General features: G+C 37.4%; 1 protein-coding gene across 24 annotated transcripts in view; it reads left to right on the top strand.

Moving 5' to 3' along the window:
- Positions 1 to 17,163, top strand: part of LOC106874768 (uncharacterized) — a 242,537-nt gene that overhangs the window by 73,170 nt on the left and 152,204 nt on the right. For all 24 annotated transcript variants that reach the window (XM_089348718.1, XM_089348711.1, XM_089348716.1 and 21 more), the window contains one exon: positions 7,413 to 7,561. In XM_089348718.1, the coding sequence (XP_089204844.1) occupies positions 7,413 to 7,561 (149 nt within the window). The remainder of the gene's footprint in view (positions 1 to 7,412; positions 7,562 to 17,163) is intronic.

The raw sequence follows: 17,163 nt of genomic DNA, 5'->3' as shown, positions 1-17,163 counted from the left end.
GTCATTGGGCAGTCGTTGACGACGTCGCAACCAGATTTTGCTGCCTTTCAGTTATATGCTGCTCACTGCATGTTAGCGCAAATGAAGTCTGTCCATTCCTTGATGTTTCAAGCTCATATCTTCCATGGCCTGCCTTGTAATCGTTCACTTTCCACTGTGCCTTGCAGGCGTATAGAAATATGGAAATCACAAGAAATCGCATAAGTCTGACTTTTGTGCAGAACATAATGTTCCTCTCTTCCCAGATTGACCTGAGTTCTCAGAACGCTGCTGTTACCTGTCCAATTTGTGAGAGGATTCTAGCCTGGATCATTCGTCATTGACGATAGCTGCTAGGTAGCTAAACTTGCTGACAGTTTCTAGTGTTTGTCCGATCAATGTGATGTCATTTCTGGCACATTCTTGTTGCCGTTGGCCATAATTTTGGTTGGTTTTCTCTGCACTTATTGTCATACTGTATGCCTTTGATGTACTGTATAACTGTTTCAAGTTTTCCAACTCTGTTTTTGTTCCTGTCGGGCCATCGATGTCAGCGGCGAATCGGAGGCTGGTGATGGTCTTCGAGTGCATTTGACATGGTTCTTTCTAGAAAGATGCTAAAGAGTGCAGGAGAGTAGTACGTCAAGGAGAATGACGTACTACTGCTGTTGTTCGAAACCAGTTACCAGTCGTTCGGTTATAGTAAACAACACTAGTTACTCTTCTCGCATTGTTGTCTGACGACTTCAGTCTGCTTTGGGATGATGTACTTTTTCATTGTGGCCCATAGCACTTCGTACCAAACCCTGTCGAAGGATTTTTTTTTAAATCGATGTAGACGTGGTATAATTCTCTTGGATGCTCAAAATGATTTTCAACATGGAATCTGAGATTAAATGTTTGTTCTATGGCGCTTTTATTTTCTCTGAAACCAGCTTGTTCTTCTGCACTATTTGCAGAAGACAATACCTTCAGTGGTGGTATTACTGGGAACTACTTCTAAAGGGGAGAGAGTGTTACTTAAGCGGAAAAATTCGCTTCTAGGTTTCTTTTTCTTATGTTGAGGAATCATTATCAAATTGATAACATACTTATATTTTTAAATAACTCTCTTTTTCAAATAGCTGTAGACCAACAGCAGATCTAGAAGCAATCAAGCGATGTTACACGAAGCAATCAAACGATGATGCAACGACTGAGTTACTGGAAAAGATTGAAAGCGCTACGATTCAACTCCCAGGAGACTTGATGGGAAATATATGTAGTGATTTATACATTAAAGATGCTTCAAGGGCTTGCACCACCAAATCCTCTCCATTGGAAATCAGGATTACATACTGTAACAGCTCCAGTATGGCTGCAGCTATCGGGCTGGAAATAGTAAAAGAATAAATATTTATCTCATGTATATATATATATATATATATATATATATATATATATATATATACATCATATGTATGTACACATATATATATATGTATATGTATGTACATATATATATACACAATATGGTTCGTGTACGCGTGTGTCTGTATGTGTGTGTGTGCGTGCGTGTATATGTATACTATGTCATGTAAATATATATATGTAGTCATGTATATTATATATATATATATTATGAGAAAGAGAGAATGGTAATAGAAAGATAAGCATATTCTACAAATATAGTAAAATGTAGGTACTGGTTAGTCTTCTGTAAGAAGTTGATAGATGTCAGATACAAGAGAATAGGAGAGGTTATGTCTGTTAGGGCATAGAAAGCAAAGATAGTTGCTAGCCATATGTGTTATTTTAGTTGGACAAAGAAAATACTACCGTTTCAACTATACTGTTCAGTTTAAAACTGAAGAGTACATGATTATAGCAATTTTTTTTTTTCTCTTTAGTAATAAAGAAAAACTATCCAACATTTGGATTGATTTAAAAGTTACCAGTATGTTTGACCTTCTGCCATTATACCTCAGTTTGACATTTGAACTGACCTTTAGATTTTTATCCTTGAGGAAAACTATGCGAATTGACGTTTACCGACTCAGTGACTAACCCTTAAATCTGAATTTCAACTAATGAAGTAGCGTGTTTGATTAAATTGTAGGGGTTGCGAACCCGATTGTACCGAATACTGTCATTTGGTTTTTGCTCACTTGCAAATCAGACCGTCATTGATTAATCTTCGTGCATTAAGCCACTTATCTCATTCCATTAATGGCAATCGAAAGGATGGGAGGAATTGGAAAAATTAATTTGTGGTATAAAGGGCAAATAGAGGGTTGCCTGTCTACTTGTAGAAACGAAAAAATATATCCTTGGGAACTTTTGTTTATAGCATCTAGTGAGTAATTGAAATCTGACTGGGCATAAATCGGAAAATTCAACGCTCTGTTGCCTTAAATACCGAAATTTCGATTGTCTTTTACTTATTGTTCTAGTGCTGGTCTTTCATTCTTTTTTTAATCTAAACTAATCCACAAAACGAATATAACACCCTAGTTAATATGTATAGTGATCAAAACAGTCCGAAAGCGTAAGTGCTTTAACAAAATAAATGCTCTAAATTTCGTTCGTTCACGAATACGCAGTAAATCCCGTATCACACACAGACATATACACGCACACTTGTGCGAACTTTTCCGACCTCACAATTCCCTTACTTTATCCATCTCTCTCTCTCACACACACACACACACACACACACACACACTCTCTCTCACACACACACTCTCTCTCTCTCCCTCCCCCTCTCTCTCTCACTCACTCTTTCTCCCTCCCTCCCTCTCTCTCTCACTCACTCTCTCTCCCTCCCTCCCTCTCTCTCTCACTCACTCTCTTTCTTTCTCTCTCTATCTATCTATTTCCCTATATATGTGTGTGCGTGTGTGTATGTATGTACTATGGACACACTCACACGCACACACACATGCATATATACATACATACATACATACATATATATACACACACATATATATATATATATATATATATATGTATGTATGTATGTATGTATGTATGTATGTATGTACACATACATACATACATACATACATATATACATATATATATATATATATATATATATATATATATATATATATATATATATATATATATATATATATATATATATATATACGTGAGAGACAGGGGAGGGTTCTCTTGTTTCTGTCATTGAATTGCGACTATGCTGGTGTAGCATCTTGAAAGTTTAATCGCTCAAGCCTATCTAGTTTACTTATTCCACCGATCCCATTTTTGCTGAAGCAGTGAATTACCGGGATGTAACAAAGCTACATCAGTTGTCAAAGAGAATAAATGCAAAGGCATATAAAAATGTAATTTCCTTGATGTAAGTTCATTAACCATAAGAAATATTGTCCAGTTATACATGCTTATAGCTTTTGGGGTTAAAACATGTAACGGGCCGTCCTGAAGAGAGCAAGAACATCCTTCGAAATTAACAGTAAAGATAACTTTGAGTAATTAGTATACCATTTTAAATAATATGCATGTATGTATATATGTATGTATGTGTGCATGTATGTATATATGCATGTGCATATATACATATATATATATATATATATATATATATATATATATATATATACGAGGTTATGAGCAGTAGTGGTGTCAATTAGACCCAGAGGTTTCAGGTAATGCTGAGTAAGTGCTATGGATAGACCTTAGTTAAGCTCCAGGTTCGGTGATTATGCGAATAAGAGGTCCAACGTAGGTCATATATCAGCGTGTGTATATAATGATTTACTTTTTGTAATGATATAAAAAAAACCAAGGCTGTGTATATTTTAGAACATTTATAAATAGGTCTTACAGCTGTTTCCAGGATATTTATTATATCCCTTCATCGGAGACGGTATGAGAGGATGGTTAAGCAATAGTTAATTTAGATAAGATAGGAAATAGAGAGTGAATTGGAGGAACGAAAATAGATGTGAGATATGCAGGGATATTGTATTTGTATATCCATTGTTTAGGCAGAATGGTATACATATAATATTCCAATACCTTATGAGTAAAATCCAATAGTCTTTATCCCTGCATATCTCACATCTATTTTCGTTCCTCCAATTCACTCACTATTTCTTATCTTATCTAAATTAACTATTGCTTAACCATCCTCTCATACCGTCTCTGATGAAGGGATATAATAAATATCGTGGAAACAGCTGTAAGACCTTCTATTTATAAATGTTTTAAAATATACACAACCCTGATTTTTTTTATCTCATTACGAAAAGTAAATCATTATATATATATATATATATATATATATATATGTGTGTGTGTGTGTGTGTGTGTGTGTATGTATGTATATATATATATATATATATAATATATATATATATATATACATACATATATATATGTGTGTGTATTTATGTGTACGTATTTTGTGTGTGTGTGTGTGCGTGTGTCTGTTTATGTGCGCGCGCGCGTGTATCTGTGGCTGCGTGTGTGCATGTGTGTGTCTGTGTGCGTGTCTATGTCTCTCTCTATGTATATGTTGTGTGTGTGTGTGTGTTATAAGTTCCAGTGAGAATACGAATAAGTTTCCGAAGTAAAGGGAAAAAAACTCATTAGCATATTTCTTTGAAAGCAAGAAATGCTAAACTTCTTGAGAATGCCTCAATGCCACAGTATACAGCTTCCTTTTACTATAAAAATGATATAAAGACATTTTGTACCCAGTTGATATAAACCAATTTTTTAGCTATTTAGACCTTAAATTTCGTTTTGATCATTATGTATATTGCTATGCTGAAGCTTGAAAACTATTTATCATCATAGAGAATAAGGAAGCACCCAGAAGTTTTGTACTGAGAGTGAAAACCAGTAGAGAAAAAATTACTATATCGAATCCTCGGGAGGAGAAATGTTTGCTAACATCATACAGAAAAATGTGAATTTCACATCTTTTCATTCACTCGTATTTATTTCATTTTCTGTTTGTCTTAGTCTCCACCTCTATCTCTCTCTCTCTCTCTATCTCTCTCTCTCTCTATCTCTATCTCTCTCTCTCTCTCTCTCTCTTCTCCTCTCTCTCTCTCTCTCTTCCCCCCTCTCTCTCTTCCCCTCTCTCTCTCTCTCTTCTCCTCTCTCTCTCTCTCTCTTCCCCTCTCTCTCTCTCTCTTCTCCTCTCTCTCTCTCTCTCTCTTCCCCCCTCTCTCTCTTCCCCTCTCTCTCTCTTCTCCTCTCTCTCTCTCTCTTCCCCTCTCTCTCCCTTCCTATCCCTCCTCTCTCTCTCTCTCTCTCTCTCTCTCTCTCTCTCTCTCTCTCTGCGTATACAGCTGTCCTTCGGTTTAAACAACACTATGTTTGCACGGTTTGGGTTGGTTATTTTTTTCTTTTTCTCTTTGTTATTAATTATGTGTGCATTTATAAATCTCTCTTCATATTTTCGATGTTTTCGTTCATTTTTTCTTTTACGTTTTTCGTTGGTTTTACTTTCACTTTTACGATGGTTAAGTTACTGTATATTAAAATTCGATTCATTTTTTAAAATTTTGTTTAATGTTTTCAAGATTGAAAAGTAGAATTTCAAATGACAAATGCAAAACAGACAAGAAAATAGATTAGTCTAGAAATGAAACATAAAATCAACTTCAAAATGGAGAGAGGTCGACTGAAACTGCGAAATAGTTTAACATAAATGAACTACCATAATATTTTTTAAAAATCGAAGAACCTATACAGTCGTAGGATCTTCAGTAAGTTCAAAACACGTATACATACCTAGAAATATTATGGAAATAGTGGGAGAAAGCTCTAATATCTTTTATGCCACTGGACAATTTTGCTATACGATAAAACAACAATTAAATTAACATTACAAATCAAACATTTAAATAAGTATAATCTGGAATTGGGAATAGTAAGAGATGCCTTGAATTTTTCTTTAAATTTTTTTAAATTGAAACTTTCTACATATCAAACTGCATGGTAAAAGTGGATCAAATAATAAGAAAACTGCAGTAAATTTTATACCTCATTTGGCATATATAATTGAAGAAGCACATAACACGTTCTACTCTGAAAGAAATACCGAACTGATCTTTTATAGCAAGACAAGAAAAAAAGTTTATCGGATTCTTGGCACTAAATATCGAATCTGTAATGAATTAAGTGACTATCTCATTAAGCTGTTGTTAATTAATAGGGCTCTTAATGCATCTGCAATGGAAGGGCTAGTTCGCTGGCGTGCAAAAAGTTGAAATGGTCATAAAAGCTACAGCGCATCCCTGCAGTTCAAATCATGCCAGCCAGAACAGACAAAACGTAACATCCTATATTGTCTGACCAAGAAATTTTGTACTGTTGTTGATGATATGGATACCAAAGTCTCACAGAACTCAGGGGATTTCTGCTGAAACAAAACTTTTCACTATTAACGGTATAAAACCTGTAAAAAAAATACCTACAGAATAACTTAGAGCAGCCCATGAAAGAGGAACACCAAACCAGATTATCATACCTTTTAATGAGACTCGCATTCTATTTCATCAAAATATTTTTACCGTCATCGAATCAAACATTCCTATCATCAGGAAAAGTAACGAACTGATCAAATACTTTCTCAAAGTAAAACGCAACGGAAAAACTTGAAAAAATTATTCACAAAGGAAAAGTTTGATCTAAACAGCAATGATAAAACGTCCATGGTATCCAAACGCATTGACAATCGTTGTGGTACATGTCAGTTCATACACATACATACTATTCAGTACCCGAAGACAAAGACCGGATGAAGAATATTTCCAAATGCAAGTATGGACTCTAAAAGCAGAATCTGATTTTGTATTAGAAGATTGGACCTTTGAATAACAAGGTACAATCCGTCCAGCAAGTTTCCATAGCTTCTGTTTACCCAGTTTTAATCAGAGTATGAGCCGACTCGAAGTCAAAGAAGGTTGATTATACTTCCCCCAAAATACCGCGTAATGGAATCGAAACCGAGACCTCATGATTGCGAAACGAATTTCTTAACTCTTCGGCCATATTGCACATATATACATACATACATACATACATACATACATACGTGCATGCATTTATGTATTCGTTTTATTTGTGCAAATTACCCAGGTCGTAAATGAGTTCTACTCTTTATTTCTTTATTATATATATCTAAGTTTCTCGTTCCATTAGAGATAAGGTTGGGAAGCTGTTGTGCTGCTTACGTCTATTCGGGCAGAAATGCATCTCCACAGATGCCCTTATGTTTCCAGCCAATCAGACTATCTTTACTTTGATAGCAAGTCAAATTTATAGAATTCTTGGTTTTTGAGATCACCTTCCTTTCTCATTTGAGATGTGTGTGTGTGTGTGTGTGTGTGTGTGTGTAATCATCGCATCCAATAACATATAAACCCAAAAGTAATTCTTTTCTCTCTTCTCTCTTTTTCTCTCAGGTGACATCCGGAAGTATTGCTGCATCACGTCTAGATGCCGGTGATGTGATTCTTAAGATTGGCACCGCTAATGCTTCTAATTTGTCACACGGCGAAAGTCAAGACCTTATAAGGGCATGCGGAAACAATTTGCAATTGACTATAAAGAAGTAAGTTTGTTTTGTAATTTAGATATTATGTAATATACGTTTCCTCTGTGAGGATGAGGATTTCGGGTATTTCGCTCATGAGAAGATACAGTTTGCCAAAGACTGATGCTTCTCAGTGAATTCTTTTGCACTTGGTAATTTTCTCTTCTTTGAATCAACTCGCTACACAAGCCTTTCCATTTCCTGTTACCAGTTCCCAGACAACATACTGGACACTTTCCTTTCCCCTTACCCAGAACGGCACGATTTTTAAAATTTACGTTTCCTTTTCCAATGTCTCGTCTGCACTAATTCAAATTAAAGAACAGACAGTACTGACCTTACACGATATGCAATTATTCTTATCCCCCATTCTAGAAAAACACTGTACGAAAATTTGTTCTTTTAAAGATGCTAGAATTTTATGTCGAGTTTTAGGCACTGATATAGCTATGTGTAGTTTCGGAAACACGTGGCTACGATTTCGATCCTGTTGCGCGGCTTCGAGCTAACTTATATTTTATAAATAGAATTTTGTGGATGAAAACTGCACTAAATTCGTTGTGCGCATGTGGCGTGTGTCTATATATATATATATATATATATATATATATATATATATACACATACACATACACATACATGCATATATTGAGACAGAGTACTGCGTTATATAAATCAACAAGCAGTGAGAGAACTCGGTTTAGATAAAGAGTGAAATATTTTTATATAATAATTTCAAATTTTGGTATAAGGTCAGCAATTTAAGGGGGGGGGGGATAAGTCGATCACATCGACCCAGTGTTCAACTGGTATTTATTTTATCGAACCTGAAAGGATGAAAGGCAAAGTCGACTCTGCCGCAATTTGAACACAGAACGTAAGGATGCCCGGCATACTAATGATTCTGCCAACTCGCCGCCTTACAAATATCTCTATATAATAATAGCTGATATTGGTTGGTTAATTCGTTAATTCTCCAGTCATACTTTTCTTATAGAGAGAGGAAAAGAGGGAGTAAACGAGAGATACAAGGAGGGATAACACAAAAAGTTAAAGTCAATAGAGGAAGGTTGAAATTGGCAAGGAGTAGCAGAGTAATGGTAACATGATAAAAACCACGTAGTCGATAGACGACGCATACTTGGTGCACACTTACACACAAACACACACACACACACACACACACAGACATAACTACGGTTCAACTACTTGACAAGCAATAGTTAGGCGGTGGTAAAGAAGCAATGGGTTTACAGAGTCACATATGTGTGTATATGTATGTATGTTTATGTAAATGTATAATATTTAATACTAAGAGTAACTGTTTACCTATGGTGATAAAGATATACTTCCAAATTAACCACTATTATGACAGGCGACATTCTAGTTTGTAATACTTAATGCGATCCACCCAAAAATAAGTGTCGTATTGTGACGCACACAGCCTATAAGTAGGACTTACTTCTTACATGAAACCAATGAAAGCACTCGTATCTACGGGTCCCTTCTAAACCGTTAATTCCTTTTGTATCCTGTATTCTCTTTGGTTATCTGTTTATGAAATCATGTTATCCTAATCTTTCTCTTTAACCTAACCCTCTGCATGTTACTGATGGTGGTTCCCATCAACTCCCGCTTAACTAATTCGGTGATCCGGCCCCTGAAATCTTCCATCGCCACAAAAGATGCGTTTAGCTTCCAGCAACCAAGCTCATGTATATTTATTTTAAGTTGCCTATACAGGTCGCGGGTTTGAGGTCAAAGTAATCAACTGTCAGAAATTGTGACAACTTAAGTAATCCTGTCTGTTAACCTAGCGAAAATTCTATCTAAATATGACCTGGATGACCTGCTGCGATTAGACGAGGTTCACATTAGCGCATTCGGGAAATCAAGGTGAAGTCTGTCAGACAGAAGTGTCTGAGGTTTGCAAAATTTTTGCATCTCACTTTATCGGCTACACTCACAAAGTTCTTGTGTGCGTCCAAAATGCCATTCCATTCGCCTAATAACATTAATGAGCGAGATATTCCCAGGAATTTCTCTTGGGGTCTTAAGAAATATGGTCTACTTGCTCCAATTTGGGTGCAAACGAACACTAATTTGATGAGCCCAGTTTCCTTTGCTGATGCTCACGCCCAGAACCACCGATTTACCATTCGAGTCTAGGAAAACCCTATTCACCTTCAGTGTTGCTATTAGAGTGGTGGTGTGGCTGAAGTAATAGAGTACCAGTAGAAATGCATGGTAATATTTTGTTACGACACTTTAAGATCTGAGATACTTTCACTTTTGAACCTCCGGGATTGTTGCTAAAATACATACCAGCGAAGTGTACTGGTTCGATTAAATCGACTTGTTTCGTTTTTTAAAAGGTGCGCTTTTTTGCCAAAGCTAGAAATGGTTATTATTGTTTTTGAATAATGTTATATAGTTTTGAAACGAAAGATTTAACGAAAGGAAAATTCTTCTGTGGCAGGTTGATTGTTGATAGCTATGTTTGGCATTTCAATACACACTACGTCATCTAAATGAAAGGGAAACATTCTTTTCTATTCTAGACACAAGGCCCGAAATTTTGGGGGAGGGGATTGTCGATTAGATCAACCCCAGTACGCAACTGGTACTTAATTTATCGACCCAGAAAGGATGAAAGACAAAGCCGACCTCGGCGGAATTTGAACTCACAATGTAGAGACAGACGAAATACCTCTAAGCATTTCGCCCGGTGTGCTAACGTTTCGGCCAGCTCGCCGCCTGAATGAAAGGGAAATATCAGCATCATTTTACTAGTAAATGCCAGATTGGTTGCGTTAACTCTTACAACAGAGGTTAGGACCGTACAGCAACACACAAACAACATCTATATACCACAGCTGACATGAAGGAAGATGGTCGTGCGAATAAAGTATTAGACATTTTGTTTTTGTAGGTTTCAAGTTCAAATCCACTGAAAGCATTTCCGATAATCCAAGCTTATTAATCTACTGTCTAATTCATTGCCTTTAAGTAACTCTCCAACATACTCTATCTTCTGATCCGTAGATGTTTTGTACTTTGTGTGTATGTGTGAGGGAGAGAGAGGGGGGAGGGGAAGAGAGAATGAGTATGTACGCGCGCACTCCTTTTCTGCTGCTACAACAGATGGCTTAACATTACGTCCACTCCCTACCTACTCCGCTGTGTCAGACTAACCACCAGGACCAGTTCTTTGTTCCCCGGAAAGTCTGTCCTCTGGAAATCTCTCCTTCCCTATAATTTTTCAGGAACCGTTAATGTGCAACACAAGATGAATATTAACCACATTGATCTCACTGATTTCGGAGTGCCTACAAAGGCCAAAGCACTAGTTTCCAGAACTTCTAGAAAAGATACCTGAAGTAGACAGTTATTTTCTTTCTAGTAGGATGAGGGAATTCATCTCTCATCCTTTAATACAGCGCTATTTTACAAACTAACTCGGCATGTCAGAAATAGCTACAAAATGTCCGTCAGATTTCACTCTGTTATCTTAGTAAATAAGAGACTCATTAGATAATGCATTCCTAAATTCGAGAGAATGATGGGATAGCCACTACAGGAAAGCCTTTGATCATGAACCTGCTCATCTGGATTGGCCTGAGGCTATATAACATCTAAATAAGTTGGAATTAAGTCTGGCCTTATCGGTCTCTAATATATATGCATATTAATCCCTACTGGACTAACATATATGATCCATTCTTTTGTATCCTATTGTGGAGCTTCGATGTGTCACTCTTGCCTTTATCTATTGGCTCATTGCTGAATAGCGAAGACACGTGATGTATATATCTTATTTATATCGCAGTTATTTGAACATCTGATTTTTCTAAGATTAAGCTGTTTGTCTCGTAGTCTATCTAACCATATTGTGCCGTGGTTAAAATCTTTCTCTTCGAAAATAATTTCATTACTTTTCAAAGTGAAATATTCGTATTTTCTGCTGCTTGCTTTTCTCTGTAATTATTTTCTTTGTACTATTCTTCAACTAAATCGTGAGCTTGCAGAGCTTGCACGCCAGACAAAATGCTTAGTTGCATTTCGTCTGTCTTCACATTCTCAGTTCGAATTCCTCCGAAGTTGACTTTTCTGTTCATCCATTTCGGGGTCGATAATGTTAGTACCAGTTGAACATTGGGGTCGATGTAATTGACAAGCCCTTCATCCAAAATTTCAAGCTTTGTACCTATAGCAGAAAGAATTACTTTTCGATCAGCTAAGGAAGATGGAATGGTGGAATCGCTAGAGCGGCAGACAAAATCTTTTACAATATTAATTCCGACATTTTTCATTCTGAGTTCAAATTTCGCTGAGGTCAATTCTGTCTTTCTTCTCTCCGGGTTTCATAAAATAAAGTACCAGTCAAGTACTAATATCGATAGCATTGACTAATCTCGTCCCCTCAAAATTAGAAACAATTATTAAGTGAAGAAACATAACGTGCTGGCAAACTCGTTAGAGCGTCCGAAAAGATGCTTTACGATATTTCTTCTGGTTCTTTACGTTCTCACGAGAGTCAACTATCATCCGTCTGGGGGTCGTTAAAATAAAGTACCATTCAAGTTGTCCAGCTCTCTTCTCCTAAAATTGCTGATTTTATGCCTAAACCAGACACGGGTAAGCTGGTGGAATCATTAGAGTTCGAAGAGAGATAAATTTACCAGAGATAAATTTACTAGTTATAATTCACCTGGGTATTTATTGTATAAGAGTTACATTAATGCTAGTCAATAGACACACACACACACACACACACACACACACACACACACAGTTATTCAGATATACGCTGGTTCATGTGTCTACAATAGGCAATAGGTGTTCTGTCCCTACGTCATAAATTATAATCTATATCAATGTTACAAACTTCGTATTGGGTTCGGTCGGAACAGTCTTTATCTACACAGTTGTAGATCAGAGAAAATCGTAGCATTTTTCTCGCAGTTTATTTCACGTCATTTGTTTATATTTATCGCTTCCATCCTACGGAATATAGCTGGCCAAAGCTATTCATCATCAGCGTTAGCGTCAGCTGTTATTTATAAACTATTTATAGCATTTCTGATCGTTTTCTCATGTTAAAGAATATTTTGTTTGTGTAGTTTGTTTGGAATGTGCTATTTTAAAGAAATCCTTCTCTGTTGTGTCCCAGATCAGCCTTGATTGAGGAGACGTTCCAGCCAGGACCATCTCGTCTTTTACATAGATATTGTGTAGACCTAAAGGTTGATTATACAATGAGTTGGTGTAAGATATGATGGAGTGACTGTATAGATTTCCAACTCCCAATTGGTTTGTACAATCTAATGTACTTTATGTAGGAGATAAAGTACTGATTATATACTGAGGAGTGGAGGCGCAATAGCCCAGTGGTTAGGGCAGCGGCATCGCGGTTTCGATTCCCAGACCGGGCGTTGTGATTGTTTATTGAGCGAAAACACCTAAAGCTCCACGAGGCTCCGGCAGGGGATGGTGGCGAACCCTGCTGTACTCTTCCACCACAACTTTCTCTCACTCTTTCTTCCTGTTTCTGTTGTGCCTGTATTTCAAAGGGCCAGCCTTGTCACACTGTGTCATGCTGAATATCCCCGAGAACTACGTTAAGGGTACACGTGTCTGTGGAGTGCTCAGCCACTTGCACGTTAATTTCACGAGCAGGCTGTTCCGTTGATCTGATCAACTGGAACCCTCGACGTCGTAAGCGACGGAGTGCCAACAACAACAACATATACTGAGGATTTTAATAACTATTTAAATCACAATTGCATTAATTAAAATAAGATTTCTTTGTCACAATTTTTGTCACTTTGAAATTTTTACAGAAGCTATCTTAACTGAAATGACGTTCTGCATGTACAGGAATAAAATGCGATCTTGAATATAATGCAGCCCCTCCTTCATCTTTTCTTTATTTAAAACTTAGTAATATATTTTTAATGTAGTCTCAAATATACAAACACTTCGGATAGTGAAAGTTGAAACCCCCTTGATCATAGATCTATTCGATTAGGGATAGAACAGAGCTAAGCAACAACAATACGAAAATCAACAACTGATCCGAGCTGGATTATTTTCTGGTCTTAAAGAAAATACCTTGTCTGTGAAGATGCCATGGGAAATCATCTAAGCTTGCAAAATTTTGTGTCTGTAGCGTCGTTAAGTCTATTTACTTGGATTTTGGTTCATGTGCAATATTAAATGGTTTCCTTTTGGTGTGTATGTATGTAACGATTGTTTTTCTGTTATTGAAGGAAACTAAGTTATCATGTTACCATTGAAGGTTGTTTTGCCTCGGGTTATCACTACCTATGGCAGACCAGTGATCAAAAGCGTTCCAGCTGCGACCTTTCCGTCCTTCTCTCGATTATTGCGCATCCAAGTCTACATTACATGCCTTGTACGTTTTTAAGACGATAGAGTATATCTTGAGAGGAATTCGGCTGCTATTTTCACCAGGTCGAGCTACCACATAGACGCCCGCGGGCTGGTTGGCTAATGAATGCCCTACTCCCAGAATCAGTGCATGCGTACCCGAAGTATTTTGGTTGCATACGTATGACGCATAGGTGCAAAAGTTTGAGTTTTCCTAGATCACATTTCCTGAGAATAGAGAATGAATGAAGTAGGAAAAGATGCTTTAAAATTAGATACACGTTTTAAGTTAGGGGAGAATGTGTGTGTGTGTGTGTGTGTACTTGCGTGTGCGCGCGCTCACACATACACGCACAACAGAGAATAGGTAGATAGATAGATAGATAGATAGATAGATAGATAGACAGACAGACACACACACACACACACACACACACAGACGGACGGACGGACAGACAGACAGAGACAGATAGATAAACAAACCTTTTGGCAACGAGTCGCACCTCCCGGTGTACCTTTTTGATGCTGTATATATGCGTGCGTATGTATATATGTATGTGTGCATGTATGTATGTATGTGTGCATGTATGCATGTATGTATGTATGTATGCATGTATGTATGTAAAATAGCTGTAAATATATATATATTATTTGAAATAACATTTTTCATATTATAAAATGCTTATGTTCTATTCAGAGAAATTAGGGAGTTAAAGGGAGACGAGGGTGAACGATAATAAACTGAACAAAATTAGTCTGAGAATCAGTGTGGTGTGGTGTGGTGTGGATGTGTGTGTGTGTGTGTGTGTGTGTGTGTTACAGTTTGAAGGAACGGAGTAACACTAACAAAACAGAAGCAAAAGAGAGTAGTAGTAGTAGTAGTAGTAGTAGTAGTAGTAGTAGTAGTAGTAGTAGTAGTAGTAGTAGTAGTAGTAGTAGTTATTTGAAATGCAGTGGCATCAGTTACTGTAGTATCAACAGCAGTAATAATTCTACCGCAGGTACGATGGTGTTGGAAGAGAGAGAGAGAGAGAGAGAGAGAGAGAGAGAGAGAGAGAGAGAGAGAGAGAGAATGAGCGAGTACAAACAGGAAGGTGTGAATGGTAGGTAAGATGATAAAAACGGATGGACGGCCGACGAGCGAGTGATAACGTTGCGCTGCGAGCTTTAACTGTGAGATGTGATAAACAGCTTTGGCTGAAGTTATTTCTGTCAGTAACATCTGGTGAGGCAGCCGGCACCTCGCTTATACCACTTTTTCAAAGTAGGAGCGTAAGTGCTATCGTTGATTATGACGACGACGACGATGACGACGTTGGTGTTGATGATGATGATGATGATGATGATGATGATGATGATCGATGTAATTGCTATCACTATCATCATTATCATTGTTGAATAATCGATATCATCGTCTTAAATGTGGCCAGTCGGGCCGACCAAAGCCTCTCGGGTCGACCAAAGCCTCTTGGGCCGACCAAAGCCTCTTGGGCCGACCAAAGCCTTGTGAGTGGATTTGGTAGACGGAAACTGAAAGAAGCCCGTCGTATATATGTATATATATATATGTGTGTGTGTGTGTGTGTTTGTGTATCTGTGTTTGTCCCCCCAACTTCGCTTGACAACCGATGCTGGTGTGTTTACGTCCCCGTAACTTAGCGGTTCGGCAAAAAGAGACCGATAGAATAAGTACTAGGCTTACAAAGAATAAGTCTTGGGGTCGATTTGCTCGACTAAAGGCGGTGCCCCAGCATGGCCGCAGTCAAATGACTGAAACAAGTAAAAGTGTAAAGGAATTCTTTCGCGCGCGCGTGTGTGTGTGTATGTGTAATTCGTGAAAAGGGAACAGATGACGAGTTTTGATTTTAACAAACGCCTCCACCATTTATCTGCTCGTCATGTCTGGTCATCCTTATGTTTCCTATAATTACCGTATATGCCAATGTACAACGTGAATCGTGTGTAAGCTGACTGCAAGAACATTCTCAAAATGTTTGTTTTGTGCTAAAGTCACCATATCAGTCAACAACTACGTTTACACTCATCATTAAGAATATTTTAAAGATACATTTTAACTGGCACTCCGTCAGTTACGACGATGAGTGTTCCAGCTGATCTGATCAACGGAACAGCCAGCTCGTGAAATTATTGTGCAAGTGGCTGAGCACTCCACAGACGCGCGTACTCTTTACGTACTTCTCAAAGAGATTCAGAGTGAAACAGAATGTGACAAGGCTGGCCCTTTAAAATACAGGTACATCTCATTTTTGCCAGATGAGTGGACTGGAGCAACGTGAAATAAAGTGTCTTGTTCAAGGACACAACGCGCTTCCAAGAATCGAACTCACGAAATTGATATGATCGTGAGGTGAATACCCCTAACCACTAAGCCACATACTTTCACTACATTTTTTAACTCAATATAAGGAATGGAATCCTGACAGACATTTCCTTTTCAAAAGCTAAACCCTATCATAAAAGTTCATCATTAAATTTGGTGATTATGTTTATTGTACCTGTTTTCATATTCATTTAGATAATTCAGATTTAAGATCTCCCTCATTAAATGACCTCTTATTTTGGTTAAACAAATGCATTGCTTCAAATATTATCTTGTATGCCTATATATTCAGCAATTATTGATTTCTTTTGTCTTTGGGTAGGCGTGGTTTGCGTTTAGGCAAGGTACCTAGGGAAAGTCACTAGAATTGATTTGTAATGGCATGATTCGAACTAGAAATATTCGAAAATGTATGATATGATGTGCTGTGATATGAAACAGATAATTCTAGGTCTCCTGTCTTGTTATAAGCTCCATATCTTGATGCACTGTTTCTTATTATAGCAATGTATGAGTTGTAGGCTTCCTTTTTTTCCGGCAGCAGCTTCAGAGCTCTGCAAAGGATATAGATCTCCCACATATCTATCGCATCACATAGAAGAGTTGTAATCATGGAGTTGAAAAGTTGCCGGCTTATCGGCTACAGAGTTGTTAATTTCTATTCCTACAATAGCACGCTGTACCTGTGTACAGAAATTCAGAAAATTAAGGTTCGATCTGGTGTTAAACAACTACAACAAATATTTCTTATCACATAGATAAGTCGCAATTATAGAGTTGAAAAGATGTCGATTTATCGGCTAAAGAGTTGTGAAGTCATATTCTAATAATAACTCAATGTATTTATTCGAAGAAATTCAGAGAATTAGAGTTCGATTCGTTGTGA

This window comes from Octopus bimaculoides, chromosome 3, assembly GCF_046866305.1.
Source record: "Octopus bimaculoides isolate indiv1 chromosome 3, ASM4686630v1, whole genome shotgun sequence".
NCBI lineage: Eukaryota > Metazoa > Mollusca > Cephalopoda > Octopoda > Octopodidae > Octopus > Octopus bimaculoides.
The sequence above is the reverse complement of the archived record's forward strand: the minus strand, read 5'-3'. Positions and strand labels throughout refer to the sequence as shown.